Source organism: Hetaerina americana, unplaced genomic scaffold (genome assembly GCF_022747635.1).
Source record: "Hetaerina americana unplaced genomic scaffold, ioHetAmer1.1.p SCAF_154, whole genome shotgun sequence".
Lineage (NCBI taxonomy): Eukaryota > Metazoa > Arthropoda > Insecta > Odonata > Calopterygidae > Hetaerina > Hetaerina americana.
The window spans coordinates 587,501-605,451 of NW_027286670.1; the positions used below are offsets into that span (position 1 = coordinate 587,501).

Genomic DNA, 17,951 nt, shown 5'->3' on the forward strand with positions numbered 1-17,951 from the left:
TTCCATTGTTTCAAGCACCATTGGAAGTCCCCGGTAGCTAGTCTTTTGAGTTTTCTCGTCGTTTCTTGCTTCATTGTGTTCTTTCCAGTGCTGTTCTCTCTTCACATTTTTGGATTTTGGCAATAGGAAAAAGTCGCATGAAGCAAGATCTGGTGAATTATGAGGATAATCAAGGATTTTGATTGAATTTTTTGTCAGAAACTGGCGAACAAGCAATGCTGAATGTGCAGGTGCATTGTAATGGTGAAGGATCCATTCATCATGTTCCGTTAAGATGGTGTGCACTGTTGACTTTTTCGTAACTTTAGTTCTTCAGCTATCATCATTTGGACAGTTTTTTTGACGATCGGTAAGGACAAGGGCCCGCACACGATCAATGTTGTCATCAGCACAAGTGGTTGAAGGTCGTTCTTGCCACGCATCATTTGTGGCGCCTTGTCGGCCATCTTTAATGCGCTTAATACACTTAAAAACCGTTATTTTCTTCAGAGCATTATCATCGTAAATAGCTGTCAACATTTCAGTCATTTCTTGATAAATTTTACCACACTTCACTGAAAGACTTGGTGTTGAATCATTACTCTGTGATTTCGTCAATTTAAATTTTTGACAAACAGTAAAAACAAGCACAACATAAACTTATATAACTGGCACCATGTGCAGAGCTTGACGATCCGCCAAACGCAGACAGCTCATCGGGCATTGAAATTCCAAAATGTAATTTCGAAAATTTCTTAAGCCAATGTGAACACTCAGTTACGCCTTTCCTTACGCCAACTCTCTGGACCGGAGCATCGCGGAATAATTAAAAAGAAACCATCAATTTTCTTTCCCATCCTATGATTCAGTATGTTTAGGTAAGAACGCGCTTTTACAAAACTCAAAGCAGATGGGACTATGATAAAAATTCAACTTCGGTATAAATTTTACCATAAAACAACTCCTCGTATTCTTTCCCGTAATCAGAATGAAGTGAATGTAAACGTTTAAGTAAACTAATTAGACTTTACCATTTATTAAAAAAATGAATTTAAGAAACAATAACGTCCAACTTATATTAACGGATAAAAACTTTAAAACAAATTTGTATGTACATCCTAACTCCATTGAAAAAAATTTCAACATATTTTTATTGCAAGTCCATGCAAACTAGAAGGGTCTCTGGTTCAAATCAAAAGGCAATACGGACTAGGTAACACATCTAAAAATCACATATGTGCGATTTTCTGGATACATGGACTTCGTGGGAAATAGAGAGGTGATTGACTAATTGAACCCTTATAACCTGAGTGAATATGAAACATATCTGATGGCTTATTGAAGGGTTAACTGTACTTTACGCAACCAAACCAGTGTTCGGGTTACTATTTTTGACGGCCTAAGCCATTAAAGAGCAATCGTTACACTACGGTAAATTTATTTTAATCTCTTTATTAACTGATAAGTTTGAATGTAATAACCACTTCAATTAAGAGAAAAACTTGCTCTTAGTAGGGCTTCCCTGCCGCATAAGAATTTACATGTTAGTGCTGTAGCGAAACATTGCATCCTGGTAAATTATGAATGACTAATGAATTTAATCAATATTTTTTCACCATTTATGGTTGGATTAACCTAGGACATGTTCTTATGTAACAAAGAGGATAGGTTTTTTTGAGAATTAAGTTTAACCAGGGAGTCTATTTGCGGTCTCATAACAATTATGATAAAACATTAAGCTTTCTTTTGAACAAATTACGGGATAATGCGGCAACTAAAATCCCATGTCTCGGGATGGCGTTCAGGAGAATGGCAAACGCAGTTACGTGAAACCTATGCTATCCTGACAACAGATAAGACCAAGAATACGATATATGCGTGTTTCTATTTTGATTCGCAGCTGCACGTTATCCTCTGTGTGTTAATGCAAAATGGGTTTTCATTAGCAGTGTGTTGTGCGAGGTAATACCGTTATAAATTTAAGCTGCACAGGAGTAGGCAGGGCAATTTCCCACAGCTCACAAAAGTCGTCAGTGAATTCCTGGTCATCTATATGGCGCATTAATTATGCTATCTGTAGAAATTAAATGTGGATATTAATTAGTCATAAATTATTTATATATTTCTCATAGGTTCACATTTAATTGGAATTTCATTGTAAGACCTGACGTAATGCAATACAATTATACACATTCATCCTGTTATTTTTTTCAAAATAACATTCTAATTATTAACCAATGGGACAAAAGTAATATGGTTATTGTACGGATGCATGGTGAGCAAAGAAGACTAAATAAATGTTTTTAATTCCCGACGTTCCTGCATGTACTTTTTTATTAAAATGTATTTCTGTTCATATGTTTATGAGAGAAATGTCTGTATTTTTACGCCCAATGAGCTTGCAAATTGAATTCCCAATGACTAAATAGAACAAAAACAGGAGTCAGAGTCTAAATACAAAATTTTAATTAAATTTTTTTAAATTTACAGAAAAATCAAATTTTGTGCTCATTTGGGACATGCAAAATATATTTACTCAGCAGTTTACCGTTCAAAGTTTTGGACTGAATACAAGTAATCAGCTAAGTGTCGTCTAACAAGACACCAGCTAATTTTTTTTTTTTTAATTTCCATGTATATTCTCTCTTCATTCCGTAATACATGACTCGTTTTTCTCTCCCTACCTCGCCACCTAAGTCTAAAATAGTATTTTTGTTGAATATTATTTCTTGACTCTCACCAAATCTGTCTTCAATTAGTTTTATTGAGCATAGGAAAGAGGTCCGGGGGAGATACACAGTTTCTACAATTCTATCAACGCTCATTAATTATCAACTTTTGATCAAAATGTGCATAGACGGCTCAAAAATCACGATTTTCCACAAAAATTTCCTTAAATGGACACCAACGCACTTAAAAGTTTGCCCCATGGGTAGCAGATACATTGAAATTTATTCTTCATCAAAGCATCAATTTACACCATAAAAGTAGAGACGGATTCAATTTTAGTTTTCTCGGATTACTTAAGCACAATCAAGGTATTTGCTTTCCAACAAAACCTCTGATCAAAAAAAGAAATCATCTTCCTCAAAAGAAAAGACGTTGAAGTACGGCTTTTTTGATATCCTCGTCACGTGCGTGTTTCCGAGAAAGAAGTTCCCGAGAAATACGCTACAGCATGAACAACTCTCAGGAAAAACGAAATGGACCACTAAATAATTCCCTCCTATAATCTAAGTATGTAAAGGAGATGATACACCTTAAAATATCGAATACGCCATTCAAGATATGGTGCAAAATTAAGTTTGGTACATATAAGGTAAATTTAGTAACATGGAAGTCCTGCATAAGGATTAGCAGATGGATGGAAGTTACCATAATGAGACTACGGAGGATAGGCTACAAATCCCCTGCCTCATTTTTACCTCTTCTCTCGTATAGATTCACCATCCTAGTCGGATTGCCAATTTCAGCCGATTACCAGTCACCTGCTTTTGAATTTACACATTTTATAAACAACCATAATTATCGCAAGCTATAAGTCCGCTGTAAAATATCTGTCAAATTACGACTGGGTCACATCATTCAACGCTACAAATGAGTTTACGTACATTCCCTTTCAATGAACACATTTCAAGTTTGCTGACTGTAATAAACGGCGCAATATCTATTAATTGCCTACATTACAAGATATGTGAATTTAAAAGTTTTACATGACATTTTAGTCTTCAAATCGAACGACTCGTAGCTTTGAGGAACGGGGCCTAGGTCTTAGGTAATAACCCATTAATGTACATTGTGTTTCAAAGTTTTACCTTACCTCGACAGAAATTATTTAATAGATCATTCCAATCCTTGAAAAAAATAGTCTAATTTTAAGCATACATATTTATTTTGATGATAAAATATTTTAATACTCATATACTGATACTATTCAATACTCATATTGAACATATAGTTGCTCAATGTGAATTATTGGGGAATACGAGTCAGAGTTATCAATTTTTTCATCACCACACTTCATAAAAAATGAAAGGATTACATGGAAGAGAATGGCATTTATTGAGTTGAATTTTCAACCAACGTAATGAAAACACGAGCATTGGCCTCCGGAGAGAATTTAAGCATATAGCTCATGCATTTACATCTAATCGAACTACAGGCTTAATTGCGGTAAATCATTAAAGAGGATGGATACTTGGCAGCAATATTAACTAGTTGGGCTAAACAGAGTATTATATCAATGCTCTCTTCTGTAGCGACTGTATCGATTCTGGGAATAGGCCTTCATTTCAGTAGCCCAGTTGAGCATTTAGTTATATCGATTGAACCTATGATTTACGTACAAATTGTGACTCATGAAGTAATGCGACTTATTAAAAGATTTAACTTGTGCTGAAGCGTGAGACCATTATCATAAGTATTTCTTTCAGTGAATGGGAATTTTCACCTTTGTTATGTCTCAAATACATCGTATTTGGTACTCAGCCATGAAAGAACTACATATCTATGAAATAGCAGTATGATCTATTAGTTCAAACAATCTTTCTAATATTTTCTCAACAACATGTATGACCTACACTGTGATAATCCGTTTTCCCGTAGGCCATCTCGGGATAGTACGGCTTTCCTCTTTCTGTTCGCGATTTTATAACGCCACGAGTGAGACGCACGTGTGAGCTCAATGCATTTGTAATGGAATCATTTTGGTTAACTGGTCGACGCATCAAAGAAAACTCCATAAAAGGTCCTGCGTTAAAAATTTATTGGGGCGTCGTTCCTCCAGCACGCGAAGCAAAAGGCAAGCGGCTTTGACTTTTTATCTATTTTGTCTTATCTATTGTTTCACTCTCACTTGGTCACTAAAGGCACTATCATTTAGGATTGTACTTGAAAACTTTCCGAAAAATAGAGGATATCTTTGTATCCTAATGGATTCACAGTTCCTCTTTATTATTGAACAATACGACCCTTTTTATCCCTCCGCTATTCCCTTTTTTAAATCCTCAGTTTCCCTTAACTAACACCGACATCGAGCAATATGTCGTCACAGCAAAATATCTGTGCACTTATTGAATTTACATTACAGTTTTAAATGCAGAAAAACTTTTTTCATGCCTACATTACATGATAAGCGACTTTGAAATCTTTCAATTACATGAAAGTCAGCAGCCAGAGGAGTCTTTCAATATCATACTTTTTAATCGTCTCGAGATGTTCTTAGTCATCAGAAAAAATTTCTTCTTCAAAATTCTATTCATTCCTCCACAGTCATTCTTCCCTTATAATCGATACTTGCCTCCTTCACTTTGTTTTTTCCTCTGACCCCTTTACCTGAACTCCCTTTCTTGAATAAATTCCACGGCGTTATATTTTGATGGTCTAATGCATTTTTATTGTTATTGATTTTTGAATGCTACATACAACGTACAGGTTTTACAACTCTTAAGGTTTTTTGTAGAGGATTTATTAATCGAATTGTGGCTTTATAAATGTGACCTACGAGTTACATGATGATCCTCCAATGTTGATTGTGAGTCTTGGAGAAGCAAATCTATTATCGATATTGCTGTGTTTCAGCAACATCAGAATACTTTAAAATGCAAAACTCATTTAATAATAACACGCTAGTAGTGAACTCAACTAAAGCATTTCGTTCATAACGCTCAATTTCCCAATTTTTCATTTCTTTTTTCACAGTTATTGAAGACTAAATAATCGCTCTCTTCTTAGTTTATCTTGTATTATTCTCACCCCTTTTATCTTCCTCTTCTGCGTTTCACTGCCTGTCTTCTATACCCACATTTATTTCTTCGCAAAATCCACGCCACTACCTCACTCCCTTACTAACCCTTAGGCAACCCTAAAACCACTAAGTAGGTAGCCCTAACTCGTTACCTTCTCTGTTGAATGACTTCTTTTGTTATTGTTTATTGTCCACATTTTAAATTATTCAACTCAGTGTACATTGATTTATTTTAAGAGCCAAGATTTTGAAGAAAATTACTTGATTCTCCGTTGACGTCTTAAGAGATTTGTTGAATCGTTTTTTATTTTAACAATTATACACTACCACAATAAAGATTTAATATTTCACGTCCATGGTAGAAAAGGAAGTGTTAAGTTTCTCTTTACCCTCATAATGAAGGCTTGACATTTTCAACAGCGTATGTATCTGATACATTAGTTTCTATCTATAGGCACCGTTAAATATGTATTATTAGACATACCATCGGAGTTTTTAGCATTCAATCCTTTAACCATGATAAAAGAATTTGGGAAAAACCTCACCATACAGTGTAAAAACTCATTAAAGCTATTAATTTCAGTGACAAATATACCTCCGAGAGGGTATGTGTCCTTTCAGTTATGGTAATAATATATTACCGCCATCTTGTACAAAAGCTGCTGTAATACTAATAACATACAAATCTTAACTTAAACAAAGTAGTGAATGGGAAACTATTAAAGAGAATGAAGGAAAGCCCCCGCCACACGCCCTTGCGGCGGCTTGCAGGGTATTATATAGATGTGGAAGGAAAAAAGTAATAGACGTTGAATGTTCAGAGCACCCAATTTAATGAGGTATTAGGGGTCAGTTGAATGGATTAAAGAAGGGAAAAATTCTTAGTTACAATATGTGAGAATTTGTTTTCAGTGCATTTAAAACAGACAGATTGAAAACTCTTCAACGTAGAAACTCAGAAAATTCGGTGCGAGTCTTATCTTCAAAATGGTCCAAGGTCACACGCTCTGCTCAATCTTGATCACTTTGAAAAACTACGACAGAAACGCACTTCATGAAGTAAAGTATGTGACAAAAAGTACAGATAAAGAGATTGTTTCAGTACTGTTTCTCAAAATTGGCAAAACATTCCATCTGTTGTTTAAATAACACTCAAATGCTATCACAAACAGTGTATTATTATTCATTATTCTCACTTGCTCAAACTGCCATTAGTTCATTTTTATTCTTAGCATTAGGGATGGCTTTAAGGAAAGCTTTAAGATAATAAAGAGCTAAAGACTGGGGAACTTAAGTCTCTAGACAGTCTAAATCTCTTTATCGCCATAAATATATCGGAGAAAAAATAATTTCCTTCCCAAGTTCACTCTCAATTTTTGCTGCTTAAACTTTGAACAAAATAAAACAAGTTTCCCTTACAGCTAAGATTCAGCCATTCGCCACGTGTTATTGTAGAACAACTTAAGAACTACAGTTGAAAATATTCCTATGTGGAATAAAATACTCAATAACACTAGAACACATTTTTGACTTAGAAAGGCTTTAAATTTTTATTTTGAACGCATAGTATGATGAAAGTGATTATGTTTGATGAAAATATTGCACCTGGCATGAAAAATTTACATCCTAATATACATTTCATTTACTCAATTAAGAGCCCATGATTTAACACTATTGATATAATGTATCCGATTACAAGCTCTAGATACCGCGCCTAGTGTAGGCGAAGTAAGCATAACGTCCGCTAATTGAAATTTTTGCTATATTTTTGGTTATTGTCGTATGCCTGGAATGGAATCACCTACTGCCACACACCCTAGTGATGGTTTTCAGGGTACCATATGCATGTAAAGAAATAATTTTTTCGCGCACGATTTGAATCAGAACGTAAATATAAAATATTTACCTGTTTTCATCATAATCTGCGACATGCGTATGCGTGAACATACTGATAACAGTGAATGCATGGCTGATGCCCATACATCCGCAGTCAAACCTCCTTGCGTTGGCTTTCGGGGTAATGATAGAGCGCAGGTGTCTAACATAAAAGTGGTGACTAAAATGTATCCAATCTTCGCCCTTTAGGAACACCTGGCTAGCAGTAAGTTTTTAGGTAATAGACATTAGTATAAGAAACGCACGTTTATTAATAAGTAACGGTAGCGATTTATTTCTGACGTGTGCGTAGAGTGCTGAATTCAGACCGTCGATTACGTGTGCACAAGATCGCATCTCATATTGCCATTGATACAATAACAGTGTACACTACTGCCACTGAAAATTTGGCAATCCGAAAAAATCTGCACTAACCTCGTCCCAAATGCCTTGACGGACGACAAAAGCTGAGTCAAGTGTCTACTTGCGAATACCTAGATAAACGACATCGTGATGATTCCCCATCCTCCTTACAGTCCCGACCTGGCACCAGCAGATTGTATGCTACTCTGAAATCCTGCCTCAAAGGACACCACCATGGGACCACAAGTGCCGTCAAAGAAGCACGGGTATCCTTGAGGACATTCCAGAATTTGCCCATTAAGGAGTCTTCGAGTTGTGGAAAAGCCACTGGAAAAAGTGTATCGACGCTCAAAGGATGTATTTTGAAGAAATTTGAGATATAGAAATTTCGGAAATAAATCTATTTTTCCGAAACTTTTTATACAAACCATGTTTTAGCCATCATTAGCATTTCAAAAGCCAATGGTAATTCTCCTTCCCATATAATTTTATATTTAAGTGTTATATTTGTTATTAAATAGAGCCAAAGTAAGAATTACATTAAATTATATGACGACTCGAATTCCGCTTCAACATGCATACCGTTTTTCTGCACAATCTGTTCATTTTTTACAATAAAAATTATGTTGGTTTTAAAAATTTACCCGAATTGTTTAAGCAGATACATTTTTGCAGTTTTTATAGAACTTTATAATACATCTGATTAATGAATTTTCTTTGCCTATTTCAAAGGAGAGAAAATGGTTGCATTAAATAGTTGAGTCGGGCAGGAAGCGCCAAAACTACATGACTGCAATGCCATGACCTATGACTGAAATAACAGGAGTTTCTAACAGATAGCTTTAGTAACAGCAGCTAGTAAAACCTTTTGTCTATCTACATATTCTCGTAGGTTCTAAGAGACTCTTATTTATCTACTGACTTCTACAATCAAAAGAAAACAATACGGAATATGGTTACATAAAATACTTTGAAATGAGTTTTAATATTATTTCATGAATACGAATGTGCAATTTTGCTAGCAGGTTGTCAAAAAAAATGATTACCAGTTTAAGTGAAAGGTATGCCTTACTGGCTCATTAGTGGTTCAGTTATACCTATATTCTCCAAGGTAAAATGTCATGGCTTAGATAGATTTTTAATATTGTGGGGTAACCTAGGATTAAAGCACAAAATAACTTCCCTGTATTCCTCTCCGTTTATACTTATACGCGAGGGCAGGGTTAAAGTGGTGAGTTGTATCACTTGCTGGTCTCCATGGAACGTTGAGAAGACTATCTCTTAAAATCTAGTTCGATGTCTAGCCTATCAACTCGCCCCCTCTCACAGACACAGACGCTCATGTGGTAAGATATCAGGGATAGCAATACGGTCCGGTAGGCTCAACCTTGAAAAAGGTGTGAATCCAATTAATGGAAGGCTGAAAAAAGCACACATACTCACCAAATTATAAGGTTATATACTTTCCTCCTTTTCCTGTCTCTCTCTGAAATTAATGATCTTAGTGGGAACAAAACGCTTAATGGGGAGAGTCAACCCGCGAGGGCGATGCAATGCTGAGAGGATCCCACAGATAGCGTATGAGAGATGAAATAATTTAATTGGCTGGCTCGTAGTCATCAAATCCCGTTTTGGTTCACTGCCAGGCCCGAGGTCACCCATTCCACAAACTCTCTTCCTCCAGCTACCTCCCCTCAAAACCTCCTTCCCCTGCCATGAACCTCCCGTCTCCTTTACCGACCCCTTCTTTCCATTCAGCGGTGACCCCGCACGTATTTTTTCACGTGAGAATCTTCCCTAACACACCTGTGAGATACTCGCTCTTCTAATTAGCATACAAGAGGTGCCAATCTGACTTTCCACATGAAAAAGGAGGGATTAGAGTAAAATGAGGGAGCAAAGAGGAAAGAGACATATACTGTGTACCTGTGCGGCTATGCTGGATCAACTTTGTGTTAAAAACTACCATTCGAATGGCTTTCACTCGTCTCAAAATTTTGTTCATATCCTCGTTGCGATTCCACCCAGACTTTTCTAAATGTAAACTTTTATTAGATGGTGCAGGGTTAATTATTTAACCGAAAAATAAATTAGCTTCTAGGCGTAGGTGCCTAAGCAAGTGCCCCAGGGCACAGGTATTCTTAGGTGAGAAAATTCAGAAACGAGAACGAAAACATGGAATTCACACTTTTACCTGCATTTTTAGTGTACTTAGAGTAATGAACTCTGCATATTGCGTGGTAATTAAAACGCATGGTTTCGTGGGTGACAAAACAAATCACTAAGTCACGATAAAATTCAATCAAAAGTCAAATTAATTTTTTTTGCAGTCCAAACCCTTCGAGTTATCCTTTACGGCAGCATATAGCATTTTCAACAGCTATACGCCAGAGATATGATCATCGATTACCTAGGCTGTGATGTTGTTTACTCGAGTGTACGGGTCGGATGAATATTTAATTTGAACAAATTGACCGAATGTGCTACATCAATAGTTGCCAAAGTCCATGAATCTTTAAACAATCAAAAGGGTGAATTAATCAACATCACCAGAGGTTCCCGTTCACTTATTTTTTGTAGATTTATACACGTTTATCAAGCTTTTTTTCGATAAAAAAATGCGTTTTAAGAAACCTGTAAAATTATCAATTGTGCTCACGAAATTTCACTTTTCGAGATCATCTCCTTGGAACTTTATTTTTTTACTATTGATTCGTTCCCTCTTTTCGGATTAGACTTAACTCCTGAGTCTTCATTCAATTTTTCATTTTCCTTTCCCCTTTTCTCACGATTCCTTTTCAGCTCTCAAGAGGCCCTTACACTCACACTTTTAATCTTCCACCTGGCTTTAATGCCTTCTTATGAATTGATAACAACTCTCTCTCTCTCTCACACTCTCTCATTCCTTCTTCTGCTAATGTTTTCCGATCTTTGCTCACCGGGTCTTCCCCCTTATCAAATAACAACCTCCTCAAACCCACCCCTCCATGAGAACCCCCGCTCCTCCTTCTCAATGTCTCAGTCGACCACCATCCTTCCCGTAGCCTCCCGAAAAACCAATACGACGCTTATTTCTCGCCTTCACTACCTTCCTTCCTCTGTTGACTCTCTATCGCAATCCCAAAGCTCCTTCCCTCATTTATTAAGCCGTACCCCAACCAAAAAGAATTAAAAGTATTTGTATATTCTTCACCCCCAACGGTCTCCCTCCTCTATTTCCGGCACGCCGTCTTTTTCGAACTCCTTGATTTTTACATTTTTACTTTGGATATTCTGAGCAAAGTGCGTGGAATTCTAATGAAACGGCTCAAATTTCACCGAGATAAATAAACCTGCAGAAAATTGAGATTCCTTGAGAAGATGTTTGCCATTTCAGGAAAAAAGTGTTGAGCGTGCTCAAAAACGAAATATTGTGACTGTTATGACCAAGGAATTAAATGAGACATTACTCTACAAGGTCTATCTCAAAGGTAGTCGGAATTATTTTTTCCTGGAGAGACGACCGGATGAAGGGCGGTTTCTCTGGCTGGGTTCGGGGAAATGAAGCCTCAGAAAAGACTAGAAAGCGGTGGCAGGCGGTTCCCATACTTTGCGGAGTGCGGATAGTTCTTTTGCAAAACCTCTATAACGTGGCCTCGTTACGCTTCGTCATTAACCGTTTATTGGAACAGCTCTACGCAAGTAAATTTTGTGTGAAACTGGCAAAAACCGGGGAGGAGACTTATGGTTTACTCAAGGCAGCTTAGAGTGATAATGCCATGGATGGATTACGAGTTTTCAACTATATCAACTCTACATACAAGATCAACTACATACGATCAACTATATATTTACAATAAAAAACTTCAAATTAAGGTATAGTATGAAAAATGTAAATTATATTGCGTGGGAAGTTATATTATTCACTTAAATGGTCGTAGATATTAGGTTGGAAATAACATTAGTGTGTATAATTTTCAAGTATTTTTTATGCGTAGATTGAAAGGTGCCTGACTTTTAGAATTATTTAAACAATTAAATGAACTGTACTTCTTCTGAAACTCCAATTTAAAAATATAAATGTTTCAACATATCAATATCTCGGTCGAAATTCATGTTAACTCTACTAACAAATAAGTGTAGGAAAGTCATAATAAGAATTATGGATAATTGTGGATGACAGTACTGAAGGATTAAAATCGCAAGGCCCAGTCCCTCACAATATTCAGAGAGTAGATCCAAAAAATTCTTCTACACATTTAAAGACCAAGATGGTATCAGTGCACTTCATACATCTCTGTTTAACCAACTACCACCTATGTTTAAATATGAAGAGTCTATTGCCTGTTTTGTAAATTAAGGGCAGTCACTAATAATAGTTAGTTTATGTTTCTGATCATTTCCTACAGTATAAAATATTTTACATCATAGTACTGAATTTAAAATCGAGGAATTCGAACAAATCATCACCATTTTCCTCAACAAATCCGAATTAAGCCTCGTTTTATTGAAGGACGAGTGGTAAACTGTGACTAGGATAAGGACGAGACGTGAGACTGAAATTTAGGTACAGATCTTATGTTCTACGTCGTTTAAATAAGTGATCGAACGTTTTTAAGATGAATGCTTTCCGAATAGCTCATTAATTCCCTTCCAAATATTTTTATTGTATTTTTGTCAATCTCATGTAGACAGCAGCTTTTTGATACTATTGAATGAAGTGTTCTACAAATTAAACAGGGAAGAGAAAGATGTCATTGGCAATCAGGCCTCGATCCTCTATGATAAGCATTACCTGGCTGTTTCATTCACTCGCGGGCTGAAGTGACTCGTATTTAATATATAGGCATGGCTCCGTCTGAGTGGGGGAGTCAAAAGGGAGGTACGGCTAACATTCGTGTCGACTAACTGTCCCGCGTTCCGTGCCGCGGGGACCGGAACTTTCTCGACAAGACGGGGGCCTTTGAGAGAGGGCGACGCAAAGGAAATATCTGGAATGACAAACAGCACGGGCTACAAACGGAAGCACGTGCTACTACTGGAGTCCATTTCCTTCTGCACATTCAAAGACCAAGAGGGCACGGATGCACTTCCTCCCTGCCATGTCACATTCCCCTTCATCCCATTCCTTCCTCCAGGTTTTCATTTATACCTATCGGAACACTTCCTTTCTTGCCATCCATTGGTTCTCCTCCTCTTCCCCCAAAATCACGCCGCCTTACCATTCCTTGCTTCGACCCCATATCCCTTACTTCACTTTTATTCACACAATATTAAAGGTCAAATATTTAATCGCCTCTCATTCCTACCCTTCTTCACTACCCTCAAATAAAAGATAACTCCTTCATAACCAAATTTCAGACAAGTTAACCCTATATTCAAATTTCACACAATTTCTTGTCGCCTTATTGTACAAGATTCCATGTGAAAAAATTGATGCCGCAAATAAAGTAGTCAATTTACAAGCGAGATTCGTCGTAATACTAGTTTTAATTTCTTATTGTGGGTCCCTTTAGCTGTTCGTATCATACCTGTAGCTTTTATATTCATGCACAGCTTTATGCTTATCAAACAAATTAAACATTAATAATAGCTCTAATTAACTATTTCTCAGTAAAATTTTTACTTTTTGAAAATTAACATAACTTTCGTTTCACTTACATTGATTTTCGAGGCAATGGATGAGACGAATGCTCACCTACGAATGCAAAGGATGGAACGGCTACAAAAAAGCGGGAAATGACGAATGGCTATCAGGCAGTTAATAACATCAAAGTAAAAGGAAAGTAAGGAAAATCGAAGACAATCGAAGAAGACATAGAGACGTTATGACTTATCACGCAAGAACAGCATAGGGAGCAGTAGACGTTCATTAACTCCTATTTTGCTCCCTGAATGACTTCTATTTTGCATTCCTCGAATATTTTATTCATACAAGATCAAAGGTACAACATTGGTTTTAAGCTATTTACCGAATTTATTGGTAAAGAATTTTGATTAAATCTGCTATTTGGCATATTCAGGAGTTTTAAACATATATAAAGAAAGTTACTAAAGAAAATACTTAGTATTGTGCCTTCTACCCACGTGCGTATGCTCAAAAAAGCACACAAACCCATACGTAAGTCGGATACTACATTACGAATTTTAGTTTCTTGGTGACATTTATAGAGAAATTTAGGAAAAGCACACGCTTGCAAAATTGTTTACTAATATGTAAAAAGTGAATGAATATCCATTTTTAATGTTTACGTAAAAATAGGAATAATCTGCATGCCGTTTTAGATATTTTTGTGCTGGTTTGCGAAATTTTCTCCTGTTCCTGTCTTTCTTTTTAAAAACAAAACTAAAATGGAGTCGGATTGTTTTTTTTTGTTTTATGGTATTTGCTAATTTCACATATGCATTCTCCCTTTGAGTCAATTTGCCGATTTGAGGATGCAATACACGCATTACCCGAAACGTTTTTTTTTCTCAGTCCATTGAAAATTTGGAAAAAGGTCAATAATGGACGAACTTACCTTGTTATCTTTCTGCCAGGAGCAGTGCCCACGCTTGTTAGACACCCTACAAGCCAACTTGGCGTCATCACCAGGGTCGACTTCGGTATATTCGGGTTGTTGCTCAAAACGTTGGACTGCTTCCAATTTCTCAATTCCTGTAAAAAATTAAGTTTAAAATTAGTTAAATATCCATGAAACAAGACAGTTCAAAATGGACACTTGCAATTCGATGGTGCGATAAATTAAGCTTTAATTCAATGTGTCCATTAATACCATTTGAAAAAATAAGACCTACTAAAGATTTAGAATGTAATCAATGAAAATTATAACTTACTTAAGTCAATATAAATTATTATGATTTTTGGTTTTGAAAGTAGCAGGCCACAGTTTAACGTAGGTTTTTGATGCACCCTGACAGATACACGATGTGATTTGTTTAGTTTTAACTAAACTTCCAACGTAAAATTTGTTTGGTTAGAGACAAAAAACGGCTGGATTTCTAAGATTTTCCAAGGAAAACAAACTCTGATATCTGACAATACAATTAGCCTCTTTTCAATTCCGCATACTTCTTTCGTCCCTTCATTCCGTCCAACATGCCCATTCTATCCCTATCCTTTCCTCGCTTGCCTAACGTCCTCCCCGGTTTTTCCATTCTTCAATAAATCATCATAAATAATAATGCTTTTCATCAAACTTTCAAGCCTACTTGCTATTACATCCAAGTATCTCTCTTCTTCCATCGGGCATATTCCTTTTTTTTCCTTTCCGTGGATTTAACGATTTTCACCATTCTCTACACCCATGTTACAAAATCCTCAAAGTTATGATTTGTGCCTCTGGAAAATTGAGCGAATAAAAAATTTAAAGTAAAAAATGGATATATTGAGGAAAATCATATAAAATATTAAAGGAATATTGTATGAACGCGTTCAACTCCATAAGAGCCTTTTCAACGATGAAATTCATAAGGCCGAAGTCGCCGTAAATATAGGCAACTAAAATGACACGCTTGATTACTTCAGTTGCATTATTTCAAGGGGTTATTCACGCAAACATCCGCGAATCTCTAAAATAATTGTCTTTCAATTACTGATGGATCTTAATGGAAAACTTGGAATCTATTGATTAATGGCCATTTCGTCCGATAAAGGTGCTAACCTAACCCACTTAACGAAAATGGATATTTCCGGAAGTAAATTTTGAAAATATATGCATACACAGGAGAACAGAATTATCATTTAGGCTGCACACAATGGCAACTCCACGAAGGTTGTTACTTCCGTTCATCAACTGCCAGAAGATTTACAAAAAACTTTCTTCCAGTGTAGTGCGGGTAATTTCCTCCCCCCAGTGTGATAGGAGATTTCTAATCTCACAATGGGTTCTAAAAGATAGATTCAACTAACAAATGTTGTGCATGAGGAAGAATAATTGGAAGATTCCATTTAATTATTTTCCATTATTGAATAGCTCGTAATATTTAAATTTAAATAAAAATTTCTAAATCAATGTAAAAAACCTTCATTTATAAGATCAAGGCTACTTCATGCCTGTTTCGTAGATTTAGAAAACGCGTTCGATAGAGAGAATTGGGAAAAGCTAATGAGTATTCTGCAGAAAATAGGAATAGATTGGAGGGAAAGGAGGCTAATCCGCAACCTGTACATGTCTCAGACTGCTCAGGTACGAGTGGGGAACGGGGAGTCCGGTTGGGCAGTGTTAGGAAGAGGTGAAAGGCAGGGTTGCCCATTATCACCGTTGCAGTTCAGCCTATGTAGTAGTAGTTTTTAGGGGAGGCGACCGACAGCTATGGTCATTTGCGCCATAGGGGATGGACAGGAAAGGGTGAAGGGTGGAGAGAAACCCGGCGTCGGCATTAGCCTACTCTTTACGAAAGGCGCCAAGGGGTCCGCAGTTTAACGTCCCATATGACGGACGGCGTACTCACTCAAAGTGCCCTCCACAAAGCACCTCAAGTAGGGATCGAGATACCTCTGAAAAATATTCGACACCGCCGGGATTTGAACCCGCGCCCTCAGGGTGGGAAGCCAGTACGTTATGTTCAACCTATATGCAGAGGAAATGATCAAAGAGGCATGGGAAGAACTCGAGGAAGGAATGAAAGTGGGCGGGGAATTCGTAAAATCAGTTAGGCTTGCTGATGACCAAGCTTTAGTTTGTCAGTCAGCCAAGGGGTTGCAAGCATTGCTGAGTGAATTGGAAATTCAGTGCGACAGGTATGGGATGAGAATCAATATTAATAAAACAAAGGTTATGCGATTTTCTAGGAGAAAAAGGCCAAGCTTAACATTAAAATAGGAGGGCAAAAACTAGAGCAGGTAGAACAGTTTACGTATCTCGGTAGTGTTTTGGACCAATACGGTCAAAGTAGTAGGGACGTAAGGAATTGCGCTAGGCAAAGAGGCTTTCACAAGGAGGAGTGAGTTGATGACGGGGACTTTGAGTAAGGATGTTAAGAAAAGACTCGTAAAAACTTTGATATGGAGCGTAGCTATGTACGGTGCGGAAACGTGGTCATTGAAGCAGGAGGATAGACGTAGATTGGAGGCTTTTGAAATGTGGGTGTGGAGAAGAATGGAGAAGGTGAAATGGACAGAGAAGAAAACAAATTAGGAAGTACTTGGTATGGTGGGCGAAGAGAGGGGTTTGTTGGGAGCAATCCTATGGAGGCAGGAAAAGTGGATGAAGGGGGTGTTGACCGGCAGTGGGATGTTGAAGACTGTGATAGAGGGTAGAATGTTGGGCAAAAGAGGAAAGGGAAGGAACAGGATAGGGATGTTGGACGGGATGAATGGAGGAAGAAAATACTTAGAGATGAAGATGGACCTCTTATAGAGTAGGATGATGGATTTTGTGTTTTGTTAGGAGTAATAAAATATGTTTGGTGGTTAGTTGTGTCCATCCAAAAACCTACCTTAACCGGTAGATTACCTTAAAATATATATATATATATATATATATATATATATATATATATATATATATATATATATAATTACAAATTTGGTCAGTAACAAAAAATATAAGAACGCATAAAAAGATTACCCACACGTTATTTCTTTACCATTTCGACGGAATTCAGCTCCGTCTGCATCGGAAGAAATAGAAGTATTAATTACTTCTATTTATGATGAGCTGAATTCAATCGAAATGGCCAAGAAATAACCTGTGGGTGGTCTTTTTATGTATTCATATATTGTTTGTTGCTGTCCAAGTTTGTTATTCAATGCTTCCGTGTTACTTCGTTGAAATCATATATATATATCATATATATATATATCATATATATATATATATATATATAAATATATATATTATATATATATATATATATATATATATATATATATATATATATATATATATATATATATATATATATATATATATATATATATATATTATATATATTATATATAATATATATATATATAATTATATATATATATATATATTATATATATATATATATATATATATAT

At 36.4% G+C, this 17,951-nt stretch overlaps 1 protein-coding gene across 1 annotated transcript in view; it reads right to left on the reverse strand.

Moving 5' to 3' along the window:
* Positions 1 to 14,600, reverse strand: part of LOC139686950 (kin of IRRE-like protein 2) — a gene marked incomplete at its 5' end in the record, with an annotated part of 594,080 nt that extends 579,480 nt beyond the window's left edge. Inside the window, one exon of the mRNA XM_071583986.1 lies at positions 14,464 to 14,600. Within this exon, the coding sequence (XP_071440087.1) occupies positions 14,464 to 14,600 (137 nt within the window). The remainder of the gene's footprint in view (positions 1 to 14,463) is intronic.
* Positions 14,601 to 17,951: the final 3,351 nt, after the last annotated feature.